The sequence below is a fragment of the Hemibagrus wyckioides genome, linkage group LG14 (assembly GCF_019097595.1).
Source record: "Hemibagrus wyckioides isolate EC202008001 linkage group LG14, SWU_Hwy_1.0, whole genome shotgun sequence".
NCBI classification, from domain to species: domain Eukaryota; kingdom Metazoa; phylum Chordata; class Actinopteri; order Siluriformes; family Bagridae; genus Hemibagrus; species Hemibagrus wyckioides.
The window spans coordinates 6,541,863-6,555,879 of record NC_080723.1 but is presented as its reverse complement, the minus strand read 5'-3'; the positions used below and the strand labels follow the sequence as shown (position 1 = coordinate 6,555,879).

Here is a 14,017-nt window from a genome sequence, read left to right as displayed (position 1 = left end):
GACAATCCTCCTTTGAACTTGCCCTATTTTTCTTCACTGTCACTGCCCTTTTATTTTCCCTGTCTCACATCTCATTTCCTTATTTTCTCTCTCTTTTTTTTGGCCTTCTCTTTTCACATATTTATAACACAGAACAGAGGATAAACTCAACACTTTGAATTCAGAGATAAAACCCAAAAAGTCACATGCTTTGAGCCAGACATGAGAACTTGGGACTCTGTATCACTGATAAGATAAAAGTCTGCATTAATCAAGCTGGAAAAAAAACTACCCCAAATGCCAAACTTCAAAACTATTGCTTGAAATACATGTGGGATTTTAAACTATGACACTGATATATAAATAAACAAAAAAGATTATCTGGGTAGTACATAAGCATGCAAACACACAGACACACACAGACACAAGATTTTCCACAGCACATGAGTCATTCATGTACTGTTGATTTGACCACAAGCTGATGTTATATACTTCTTAAGAAGTTTGCAGAACTACCTTACTTTTGCAAGAAAGAGACATCAAAGTAAGTGTGTGTGTGTGTGTGTGTGTTTGTTTTCTCCAGACTTACCCATGCACATCGATCTGCAATCAAGGTCATAAGGAGGATGCAGTATTTTGTAGCTAGACGGAAATTTCAGGTACAGAATTGTCTTCATGCCGCCATTTCTTTCATTCTTAAGCTACATTCACACATACAGTTATTTACTATTAAATGTAACTTATTACTATGGCAACGAGCAGTAGGAACACCTACTGCCAACTACATCAAACAGTGACTGTACTATAAAGTTAACAGGAGGAGTTCATACTAGACGTTGCCATAGTAATGTTATATCAATTGGTGGAACCCCTAACATTCCACTTGACAAGAAGTTTGTCAGTTTGTCCTGCTGCTAAAATGAAACATTCTGGTGGAAGGATTGATGTTTTGTATATAAAACTCAGCAGTCAGCATCATATCGAAAGAGATAAAGGAGCAGCAGTGTGTGCTCTTTGCCATGGATCACATGCACCCCACTGTCTTCATTCTCATTAGAAGTCACTCCGTATTTGCATAAAGTTAAACTTTGTCACATCGCTAGACACGCCCACATTGAATCATCATCAGCGGTCCCTTTCACTGATGTCACCGGAAGTCTCTCAGCTCTCACTGAAAATGAATGATCTCCGGTTGCCTTGTCACTGCGAGTCCCTGTAAGTGTGAACGTAGCACTGCGCTGTCCATACAGGAATTTTGTTATTCATTTCACAGCTATATTTCACTACACTGCAGGAAGTTTTGGATTGCAGTGAGTATTGTTCTGTAATAATCTGTAAACTCACCTCACATTGTTTGGGGGCACTTAATGAAGCCCTTTCTAGTTAACTTGTTGAATAACACTGTCATGGTAACAAAGCATGGAAGTCAGAGGCCCAGAGGGACGCTAGCTTTTATCCGTGCTTTTTTTTTTTCTTCTCTGTCTCCGCACTCGGCAGCAAGCAAGGAAACCCTACGACGTGCGAGACGTGATCGAGCAGTATTCCCAGGGCCACCTGAACATGATGGTTCGCATTAAAGAGCTCCAGAGACGGTGAGACAACAACAACAATAACAACATCATCATCCCCAGAGCTTGTGCTTTGTTGCTTTTGTTTTACAATTGTCTGTTTAATTGTATGGGTGGGAGATTTGGGAAAGGGAAGAAGGGGAGGGGGGTGTTGACGGGTGTTAAAGGGGTTTTAGGGGGGCTGAAACAATCAATGCATATTTTGCTGTTTCCTGCTTTTTTTCTTAGGATGGATCACACGTTGGGAAAGCCAGGAATGTTCCTGCCAGGTACGTGTCATTATTACACCATCCTCCCCAGCCTGTCAATAAAGCTTAACAGACATCCATATATTGTCTATGCAGACTACAGAAAACGCATAACATATGGGACATTTCTGCAACAACAAGCACTTTTATGTGGCCAGACACCTTAACACTCTGGCCAAATGACTTAACACTCTGATCTGTTGTGGTTAAAGGTACGCCTAACCTAAAGGCATCTGTTTGACTGCTTTGGATTCTAAATTACATGCAGCATGATTCTACAGTAGCTGTAGCACAAAACCTGTAATATATGAGAAAGTCACATTAATATTTCACTGTTTTAAAGGTATATTTCCAAACAGAACATGAGGTATGACAAGATAATTTCTGTAATTTGTGCTAAGAACTTGAGCATATATCGAAAAATGCAAAAATTCTAGCAAAAACTAGATTCTGTATCGATTCTACATATCCGGTCATAACCCAGGATTTCAGGGAGTTTTATGATTGTTGGAGTTTGATGAATGCCTCATTTCACAGCAGTTTTTTTTCTTTTAAACTTATGAAGCTTGTGGAGTGTTTTGTACTTGAATTTGCCGAACTAAAAGCACAGAATACTTCTTTTAAACTCCCACCAATGAAGACACATTCATAATATTGTCTTCATAAAGTACGCTAGGTAACATCATATGAACATCATGAGTGATGTCACCTCAGTAATCACCTGCACTAACCAGTTTATTCAGGCATCATTATTATTATGTAGTTATACACAATTCTATTTAAAATGAAGTTCATACTGTATGTATTAGAATAAATTAAATCACACCATGCTTCCGAATGTTGGTATACAACTCAGCTCAAGTCTCTAGGTGTAAAAGGTTGGAATGTACCATTCAGTCTCAACATTGAGACTGCAGCATTCAGTCTCATGCTGTCTCGGAATTTGTTCAGCATTAAAAATAAATAAATTAATGAATACACTTTTTGATGGTGTAGGAAAACCCACACCAATAAATTCAGCCAAAATTGGGCATTTCTGCTTTTACATTTTTGCACACTGAATAGTTCTGTATAAATTGTATATTCCATTATACTTACATTCTCCAGAGACTATATTGTATATACATAATATATATATATATATATATATATATATATATATATATATATATATATATTTACATAAATGTTAATAATAATAATAATAATTTATATTATTAAATGTTTATCACAATTTATATTCTGTTCTTTTTGTATTTTATTATGTTCTTTTTTACCTCTTTTTTTGTGCTGTTCATTGTTGCACTGGGGGACTAAGAAGCAGCTAAGAAAATCCATTTCACTATATCACACATATCTGTAATATGAATGTGACAAATAAAGAACCTTGATCTTAAAACCTTTTAACATTCACGATTTGGACATGTTTACTATTACAAATGAGCAAAAAGGGATGTGGTAGCTCAGTGGTTAAGGACTACTGATTGGAAGGTTCTAAGTTTGAATCCCAGGTCTTCCAAGGTGCCACTGCTGGACCCATTAGCAAGGCCCTTAGCCCTCACTTGTATAAAAAAAAGAATTAAAATGTAAGTCACTCTGGAAAAGGGCAGTAAATGTAAAGAAAAAAAAAGATCTGCAATGGTAAAAGGAGTCAGTGTGTACAGACACGTTTAAAGCCTTGCGAGGTTAGTGTGATTTTCTCACACAGTTAGAGTCAGGGACTTTGTTGGAAAGTTGTGTGCTGTAGTGAAAGTGACATAATCCTGATGAATTCAGTTGGAATCAGATACCAAGTGTGAAAACATCTGGGATGTGACTGGGGTGTCGATCATCAAAACAGAGAAGAACACGTATACAGTCAGTCGTATTTCACAGATGAAAAAAACCCAACAGAAGACTGATGTGGATGATGGTAATAATCTAAAAGATCATACATTTCAAACACATCAGATACGTTCTCTTTGGCATCCTGTAAAAGGACATGAGTAAAAGTTTTCACCCAATCTTATCATTGATCAAAATTGAGTCACATGACCTGGTTCAACCTGACCAGAAAAACATTATGGCCGTATCTTGCTCGTGTATTTTGAGTTTCAAAATGGAGCAAGGCTGCTGCTTGTGCATTTGGTGCCTTATTCAAGCTTCACCCTAAACGTTTTTTTCTCAGGGGATATTTACAGTTTAAAATTTGCTAAATAACATAAAGATTTAGTTTGGTATTTTGTACAGTATTTTGCGAGTCCAGTTTCAAACCATTGAACCATTTGAAGTGGATCTATACACCCAAATGTGTCTGAATATTTATTTACCTATTTCCCATATAAGACTATTTCAGATGTTGTTGGTGTTATAAAATATATGTTTTTGTTTGTTTTTTGTTTGTTGTTAAAAAAAAAACAGAAAAAGGTGTGGACAAGGAGTACTACACGATTGGAGCCAGGCTGATCAGACTGGAAGATAGGGTGAGTGTGTGTATCTGTTTGTGTTTGTGTGTGTGTGTGTGTCTGTTTGTGTGTGTGTGTGAGTGTGGGTGTGTGTATCTTGCTCTCACTCTCAGCAGACTCCCGCTGATGTTCTGATAACTGGATGTTCTTCTGGATCTTCCTCTCTGATACAGATAGTATCCACACCGTGTGTTTTGACTGGCTCATTGAGACACATCTCTCTCTCTCACACACACACACACACACACACACACACACACACACAGTAGTCTGGAGTCTCAGTGTTGTCAGAGCAATTTGATAGCACATGATAGCACAATCTTTATGGTGCCTTCTGCAGTCCAACCAGCATAAGAATGAAGGCAGGTTTCCCGGTTGTTTTCTTTACATAACAAGCCAAGCAAAATAGATTCTGATGTGATTATGTGCACAATATAATAAATTGTTTCCTGTTTTATCACAGATATAAATATGAAATATGAGATTCATTTTATTACACAGTCTACAAATACACAACCGTGCATTATTAAATAAATAATATAAAAAAAACAACAGATAATCCAAAATCATTAAAAAAAACACATTTAAATGGAAAAGTAACATTACTCCAATCAATACATGCATGCATAAACTGTTAGCAATGATAAATTCTGTTATAATACCAGCTATTTGATGTGTCATAAATAAATTAACTCAGTGATTAATTTTATGTTTGTATTTGCACTGGACAGGACCTCTACTTTCTTGAGTTTAATTTCACTTTTTTCTCTCTCTCCCTTTATTTAATTGTCATTAAGGCCTGTAATCATCTAAATCATTGCACTCATTGTACATAACTCCTCTGTATACTGTTTATATATTTAATTATTATCATGGTATACAATACCTTCTTTATTGCACCACTACAATCATTTGCTCATTTGCACTCATTGCATTTACTCATTGCATTTACCTCCCACTGTATACTGTTTATATACTGTTATATATGCAAATTATTTATATATTTTTGTATATTGTTTATATATGCAAATTATTTATTGTTATATACTTATTATATATGCTAATTATTTGCACTGCGAAATGCACTTCTGGTTAGATGCTAACTGTATTTCGTTGCCTTGTACCCACATGTACAGTGACAATAAAGTTGAATCTAATCTAATCTAATCTAATCTAATCTAATCTAATCTAATCTAATCTAATCTAATCTAATCTAATCTAATTAAATATAATACAGTAATTCCCCTCTATATTGTGGTTCATATATCGCGGTCCAGGTATATCGCAGATTTTTATTTGGAACATAACTAATTTTTTTGCGGATTTTCCCGGTATATCGCGGTATCCGCAAACCTTATAGTCAATTGTTTTTATGTTGAAATAAGGTAATTTATTAATAAAAATATAATTATTAATTACAAAATATAAACATGAATTAAATGAAGTAAAATGTTAATAATATATAAAATACTGCACAGCGTATTTACTGAAGAGACAAAGAACACGTAGCGTTGTTTAAGAAAGCGTGGTGCGGGATGCTGAAAATCAAAATATAGTACGACTGGAGGAACGAGTCTGGCCAATTGGAATGCCCATTCATTTAATCACGGTTGTGATTGGCTGCTGGCTATGCATGCAGTTGGGGAAAGGGAAGCAGAATTCTCCAGCATCCCAGTTTCTCGCGTGTCACTGTCCCGAGTGTGTCGTTTTGTACTGTGTACGCTGTATGTTTAAGCTTTTTCTGCAAGCCCTGTTATGTCGCCCAAACGCTCTGCACCTTCTGAGGCTTCTGGCAAGGAACATACATACATAGAGTACTCACTATAAATGTGATATTTCTACGAATGGGAAATGGGGGATTACTGTATTAGCAATTATATACACGGCCTCTTGGTGGTCCAGTGACAGGATCCCGTGCTCTCATTGCCGTGGCCCGGGTTCGACTCCCGGGTTCGAAGAGTTAACTCTCAGTGCCAGTCCCAAGCCCGGATAAAAATGGGAGGGTTGCGACAAGAAGGGCATCTGGTGTAAAACCTGTGCCAAATGATGTGGATCAAATGATCCGCTACAAACAGCGGACCCTGCCATTGCGCAGGACAAACACTAGGATAAAAAAATTAAAAAATAGCAATTATATACACAGTGGCTTAGCAGTAGTGGGGTTGTTGGGGGTTTGATTCCTGCCCCCACCATGTGTGCATGGAGTTGCATATTCTTTCTGGGGGTTTCCTCTGGGTGCTCTGGTATCCTCCTTCAGTCCAAAGACATGCGTTGTAGGCCGATTGACCTTTCTAGAGTGTGTATGTGTGTGTGTGTACAAGATCATGCTCTAAGCCCATTCAGGTCATCCCCTGCATTGTTTATATATAAAGTATATAGATACAGCTTTCAGGCAGTGAGATGCGAGGTTATATTGCTTTTTGTTGAAGAACAGATGTAGCACTAATGCATTTTGCGAAGAAACATATGTTTTAAACCCTTAAACAAACAAGCCATGATTAGTACATATGTATACGTAGTGACCCATAAGCATTTAGTTATGTTGATGTAAACACGAAACCTATTTTGGAAATAAACTCTTCATAGCATTACAGGTTTAATACCCTGCTCAGGGGTGCATTAGTAATGTGGAATCAAAAGCAGATCTGGAGATCAGATAGCAGTCCTCCAAATCCTTTAATGCCACATCTGGAAATGGAAGCAACACTAATAGCAACCCAGAAAAGGGAAACGGAGCCCGACTTGCAACGATACCGGTGATTATCTTCTGCCAGCTGTGGTGCTCGGTGATAGTCAGTGTCTTGGTTTGGTGATGTTGTAACTGCTATAATGTCAATAATAGGCTGCAAATGCTGGACCACAAGATGGTCTGGAAGATGGAAGTATGAGCTGTCACTTCATTGCACTGTATCTAACTTGAAGTTGAAAAGTTTGTAGCTTGAAGATTTATGTTTTTGTTTAAAGCTTGAAGTTTATGTTTTTTCCCAGTGTATGCAGTATATAAATCAAATTCAAATTTTATTTGTCACTTACATAATGGTACACAGTATGATATGCAGTGAAGTGCTTACACGACTGTTTTGACCCTTGAAAAAGGAAAAAGGAAAAGGAATAAGGACAGAAAAAAAGACAAGGATAAAATATAAAAATACGAAATATGAAATATAAAATATAAAAATACGAGTTATACGAAAAATAAGAAACATAAAATATAAAAACAAGTTCACAGTAGGTAAAAATAAAATAGAATAAAATAGAATAAATATAAATAAAGTAAGGCAGGGTATATATGTATGTAGAATACGTATATAAAATAGAATATATATAGGAAATGTAAAATGTAACAACTGTGTTATGCAAAATTATATAAATTGAATAGTGTGTAATAGTGCAGTAGTGTCCAAGGTGCAGACAGCAGCAGTACGGGGTGGTCACGAAGTGGAATAAGGTGATGAGAGCAGTGGTATTGTCCATCTTTAAAGTGCAGATGTGCATAAGTCCTCTTTGTGTGTAAATGGGAGCAGACTGTGCAACATGTATGTTTATGTTTTTGTATTGTGTGCACAGTCCTGAAATGTGCAAATGTGCAGATGTACATTTGTGTGTTGTTTATTGTGTGCCACAGTCCTGTAATGTGCAAATGTGCAAATGTCCGGTGTGGTTGGTTGGAGTTTTCCAACACGTGTGTAGGAGCATAGTAGGTCTAATCAGTTGAGTCCTATGTGAAGTTCTGATTGAGAGTTCGTATAGCCTGCAGGAAGAAGCTTCTCCTCAGTCTCTCAGTGTTGGCCTTCAGGGAGCGGAAGCACTTCCCTGACCTCAACAGTGAGAAAAGTCCATTGTTGGGGTGGCTGGGGTCCTTCACGAGCTTCCTGGCCTTGGTCCAGCACCACTTGTTGTAGATTGAGTGCAAGTCAGGGAGCTTGGTATGGATGATGTGCTCAGCTGATCGCACCACCCTCTGAAGAGCTCGTCTGTCCTGCATGGTGCTGTTCCCGAACCAGGTGGTGATGTTTCCCGTCAGGATGCTCTCTGTGGTGCAGGAATAAAAGTTCCTTAGCACTTTAGCAGGCAGTCGAAAGTCTCTCAAGCATCTGAGGTGGAAGAGACACTGTCGGGCCTTCTTCACCATGGTGTTGATGTGACAGGACCATGACAGGTTCTGCGTGATGTGAACACCGAGGTATCTGAAGCTGTCCACTCTCTCCACTGGGCTCTTGTTGATCACAGGGGTCTGGTAGTTCCTCTCCTGCTTTTTGCTGAAGTCCACTATCAGCTCCTTAGTCTTGCTGACATTAAGGTGGAGGTTGTTCCTCTGGCACCAGTCCTCCAGAGTCTTAATCTCCTCCAGGTAGGCCATCTCATTGTTTTTGGAGATCAATCCGACCACAACGGTGTTGTCAGCAAACTTGATGAGGTTGGTGGAGTTGGTAGTGGCCATGCAGTCGTATGTGTGCAAAGAGTACAGCAGGGGGCTCAAAACACAACCCTGGGGGGCTCCAGTGCTTAGGGTGAGTGAGGCTGAGACATGTCTGCCCATCCTTACTGCCTGTGGTCTACCAGTTAGGAAATTGGAGATCCACTGACAAAGAGAGGGGCTGAGGCCCAGGTGCTCCAGCTTGGTGGTGAGTGTGGAGGGGATTATAGTGTTAAACACTGAACTTTAGTCAACAAACAGCATTCTAACATAATTCCCCTTTCTAGTGTCCAGGTGAGTGAGCGATGTGTGAAGGAGGTGGGAAATAGCATCATCGGTTGAGCAGTTCGGGCGGTAGGCGAACTGTAGTGGATCCAGTGTGTCTGGTAGTGAATATAAGTATATATAGTGAAATCCTTTTTTTTTTTTACATGACTGTCTGTTTTATAAAAATTCGATCAAAAAGTAAAATAAAACAAAATTAAATTAAATTAAATAAAATGAATTAAAATGAAATGACCTACAACATAAAGTGAAATAAAATGGAATTAGCTGTACATTTGACCAGAGGAAAAATGAATAGACTAAAAAGAAAAAGAAAAAGGCTGAATTCATTTAAAATGCAGCATATGAAAGCAGTATAATGACTGATGATATATGGTGATATGAATATGAATATAGAATGACTGTTGTGTGTAAAATGCATGAGTCGTTTTTAGTGCTAAATATGTAGCTTTCGTAATACACTAAATAATAAGTAGCCATGTATCTGAGTATGTGAATATGCATGAGGGTGCAAAGAGTACAGGCAGCCTTATTCCAGCTGTATTCCAGCCTTATTCCAGACTAAGTGGAGGCCAGCTGTGTTTAGTGGAAGCTGCTAGGCGTATCTGTGTTTTGTGTTGCATGGCACTTCTTACAGGACAGTCTTAGTATTATGGCATCCTGCCAAACAAGCACCCTGGCACATGCTCTGGGCTTCATGGCCCAGTCCCAACCCAGTGCACTCTGTCTAGCCTGTGTGTATAATACTGAACTCTTTTTCCTCTGAAATATTTGCTAGCCTTTTCCTATCACTGTCAATCCCTAAGTCAACCACATAAGCTCTACAGATCAGCGTCGCCTTGGTCATGCCTCATTTAGCAAATCTCTAACTGCGTTTCTGATTAGTAACATGAAAAGCAAAAATGGTGGACCTGTTGTGTTCATATTAATGGTCGACTAATGTGGAAAATTGGAAGGTGTGTGCTAACAGAGCTAACTGAGGGTGTAGGCTAACAGGGTGTGAGCTAACAGAGTTAACCAAGGGTGTGAGCTAACAGAGCTAAAAGGGAGTATGAATTAAAAAGGGAGTATGCCCTTTATATGGAATACATTTAGTCATGTACTTATTTTAATGCTCTAGGAATCCCAGAGGAGCGATGTCATTTTAATTAGATAGACACCGTTATTTTATGTATTTAATATACATTTATGAAATATAACAAAGAATTTAGTTACTCTGAAGATTTTCCCACTGAGATTTTGCTATCAGGATATTCTGGAAGACTTATGTTTCGTGACCCATGTGGTGTGTGTGTTTGTGTTTGAGTGTGTGTGTGTGTGTGTGTGTGTGTGGCTGGGTGTATTGAGTGTACTTAAGTGCTCAGAGTATTAATACACTATCTAAATTACTCACATTGGTATTCAGACCTCAGAGGTTATTAAGCTCTGTTCAGACACTGTTACACAAGGGCATGTGGGATGGAGCTTGAAATAAACAGAGACATTTTTCAGTTACACTCAATTCTGACTTTGATTCTGACCTTGATGTCTCTCGCATGATATCACCACAATTTGAGGTATTATAAGTCAAATGCCACTGTCTGACTCTTTAACCACTACATCTCACACCCAGGTGATATACTTGGCTATGATTAGGCTTTCAAAAACGCTGTACTACCATTTAAAGTCAACATCTGTGTGTATGTGTGTGTGTGTGTAATATTAGAACTTAATTAAGGGCAGTTGAATTGAAAGAATTGTGAACAACACTTAGCCATCTCAAAGTAAGCATAGCATACACTGCATTGAACAAGCCAGAATAATGATATTTACTGAATATTGAAAACTTGTCTTGATTTCTGAGCAACCTGCTGAGCAAAAGCGAAAAAGTTAACCTAGCTTTCATAATCTGCAGTGATAATTCTATACTTTGATACACAAACTTTGTAAATGATTGTGGCATACTTTTTATTGAGTGATGTACAGGGTTAAAAATCTTAGAACTGATTAGAAACTGATTAGAAAGTAATTCTGTGTGACTTACACACGGTGTGTGTGATCATTAGACAATCGTCAGGTCCGGCTGGCCATTGTGTTGTCTTGAACAAATAGTCTAACATCAATAGGATGGCGTTTGAACTTAGGAACCAAGCTATGCACTTGTACAAGCATGTTAGGAAGTCTGTGGTTCTAATTAAATATTTACTAATAAAAATGACAAAGAAAAAAAAGAACCAGGCACAAATGTTTTTAAAAAGCGGAGCTTAAGCTGAGTAATTGAATATTCCTGTGAGCAGATGCGCATCCTGAATTTTGAAGAGAGAGCAAGGCCAGTGTAGCTCTGTCCACTGTATAGTTTCATGGGTCTCTCTGTGCCTCAGGGCAGCAGGTGTGTGAACCGACTGACCCTGACACGCATACACACACACATCTGGTCTGAGTGTGTTTCCCTGTTTTTGGTTTTCCTGAAATGGGGCAAAGGAAAGCTGGTTTAAAAACAACTACATAGGATTCTTTGTGAATGTATTTCTCAAAAATGAAAAAAGAACAATATGTGTGTGTGTGTATGTGTGTTTGTACGACAAAGGACATTTTTGAAAACTGTAAAACACATCACGAGAAAATATGGCAAGGTTAGAGGTCCTTTAAAGGAAAAAAAGAGGCTATTCGGACACATCACTGAATGTGATGCCTAAAGCGGTGATAAATACATGTTGCTTTATTCTCTTTCTGTTTTTTCTCACTTTCTACCAGTTCTGCTTCCCTCCTTTTATCCGTCTTATTTAGATCCGTTTTGCCATTTGCATGAAACCATTTGTCTTTTGCAGCTCTGAAAGTTTTGAGGCGTATGTCTGAATGCCGGGTTGTGAGTAATACTCTCTTAATATGTCTGAGTCAGACAGTGATTTATTCCGCTTGGACGGAGACACATATGCCAAACAAATGTCTCTTTCTATCTGGACAAAGACGCATACCCCAATGAAGGTGTCTTTCTCCACTCCCTCGCAACAAGAGAGCTTTGACTGTCTGGAGTCTTCATGAAGATAGATTACCCTATATGACATCACAGCCTCTCCCCATGTGACTAAGTGGTAAAGGTTGATCAGTCTTGTTGATGGCTGAAGTGTTCAGACATGAAAAGTCAGTAAATGTTACAAGCACATGGTTAGTGCACACACACACCTGTTATGTGGGACCAGACAATCCCATCTTATCTGAGACGCAACACATATCCAGTGTATGCCTCAGGCTTAGTGCAGGGATGGTCCAGATTACACATGCAGGACTAGACTTGTGCACTTAATAGGAGACTAATTAAGAAACAAAGGCATGGCAGAAGAACAATTCCTGGACATGTCCTTATAAAACTTAATGGAGTGAAACTCAATAATGCTTAACTGAAACATTCCAGTTTTTATGAATTTAGTGTTCATTCATTCTTCCTCAATGTTTTTTTTTTTCTCAGTCAGGGCTGTAGTGGATTTCCCGGGAATACTGGGTGTGAATTAGAATTATACCCTGGATGAAACGCCTTTACACCCACCCACACACACTCCTTCACACCTAGGAGCAATTCAAAGTCGAAGAGTACGTGCACAGCTGAAGATCGAATCGGGATACTAGGGCTGTAAACTGAGCAAAGCTAACTGCTGCAACAAATTAGCTAAATATTCAGTATATCCTGTCTCAAATATTCTATAATAGCACCACAACAAAGAGGAAAAATCTGGGTAGTTGACTAACATTAACGTAGCTGTTAGTAAAACATGTAGACTCACATCTTATAATGCATAGACACTAGGCCTCTAGACACTAACACGCATAAAGACAACAGTCTTAAATCCATGTACATCTAAGTTTCCTGTATACATCTGGTCTATTACCTAGCATGGCCCAGAGGCTGGTATTAAATATTGAAAGCTGTTAGCTAGAGTTGGAAACCCTGGTGGTGTTTTTTTTATTTTTTTTTTTCACATTGAGTTTTTCACATACAAAGCCTCGCTTGTCATTTATAACCCTGTTCTGTTGTTCATCGTTTATCATTCATACTGCAAAACATTACGGTTTCCACAAACATTAAATGTTTCACTTAGTCTTGAGTTTCTGCAGTGAGGAAAAAGATTTGTATGGTACTGGATTGCATTAAGAAGGTAGAACACATCTGACAATGAGGTAATGGAAGAGATTTACACTGAGGAAAATTACAATAGCAAGTCGAAACACCTTGAATTTAGGCAAATATACTGTAGCTAGGATTCCCTGTTGTATGATTATTGTAACCCACTTAGAAGAATATGAAACCTATTTCTTTTCATTTTTTTTGTTCAAGCTTTAAATAGTCATATTCTGTTGCCTCATCTGCTTGAAGAACATTTACCATGGACAATCAACTGTCCTTTACCTCCCATGTTGCTAATGTGACACGCTCATGTCGGTTTCTTCTGTACAACATCAGAAGTATTCGACCATTTCCTTCCACACAGGCTACTCAAGTGCTTGTTCAGTCTCTGGTCATTTCGAGACTGGACTACTGCAACTCTTTACTGGCAGGTCTTCCTCTGAATGCAATTCGCCCACTGCAAATGATCCAAAATGCAGCTGCACGGCTTGTTTTCAACCTGCCTAAGTTCTCCCACACCACCACACTGCTGCGTTCCCTTCACTGGCTTCCGGTAGCTGCATGCATCTGATTCAAAACACTGACGCTTGCCTACAAAGCCAAGAATGGACCAGCACCATCTTACCTCAAAGGTCTTATTACTCCTCGCACTGCACCTCGCTCCCTCAGACCCACTAGCACTGCTCGACCGGTCCCACCATCTCTCAGGGTGAAAGGTAGGTATACATCTAGACTCTTCTTTGTTCTGGCACCGAGTTGGTGGAATGAACCTCCCCTAGATGTCCGTACAGCCGAGTCACTGACTGTCTTCAAACGACGACCTTTTCCTGAAGCACTTAAACTAGATCTTTTCCTGTTTTATGTATTGTTATATGTTTAAAAAAAAACCACACCAACTCAATTTTAGGCTAATGGTATCCTAAGTCTGTAATCTATTGAACCAGTGTTTTTGTACCTCACTCTGGATAAGAGCGTCT

At 38.6% G+C, this 14,017-nt stretch overlaps 1 protein-coding gene across 1 annotated transcript in view; it reads left to right on the top strand.

Moving 5' to 3' along the window:
* kcnq1.2 (potassium voltage-gated channel, KQT-like subfamily, member 1.2) overlaps window positions 1–14,017 on the top strand; it is a 119,587-nt gene that overhangs the window by 78,739 nt on the left and 26,831 nt on the right. The window contains exons 15-18 of the mRNA XM_058407560.1: window positions 563–638; window positions 1,477–1,571; window positions 1,776–1,816; window positions 4,196–4,257. Coding sequence (XP_058263543.1) covers window positions 563–638; window positions 1,477–1,571; window positions 1,776–1,816; window positions 4,196–4,257 — 274 coding nt within the window. The remainder of the gene's footprint in view (window positions 1–562; window positions 639–1,476; window positions 1,572–1,775; window positions 1,817–4,195; window positions 4,258–14,017) is intronic.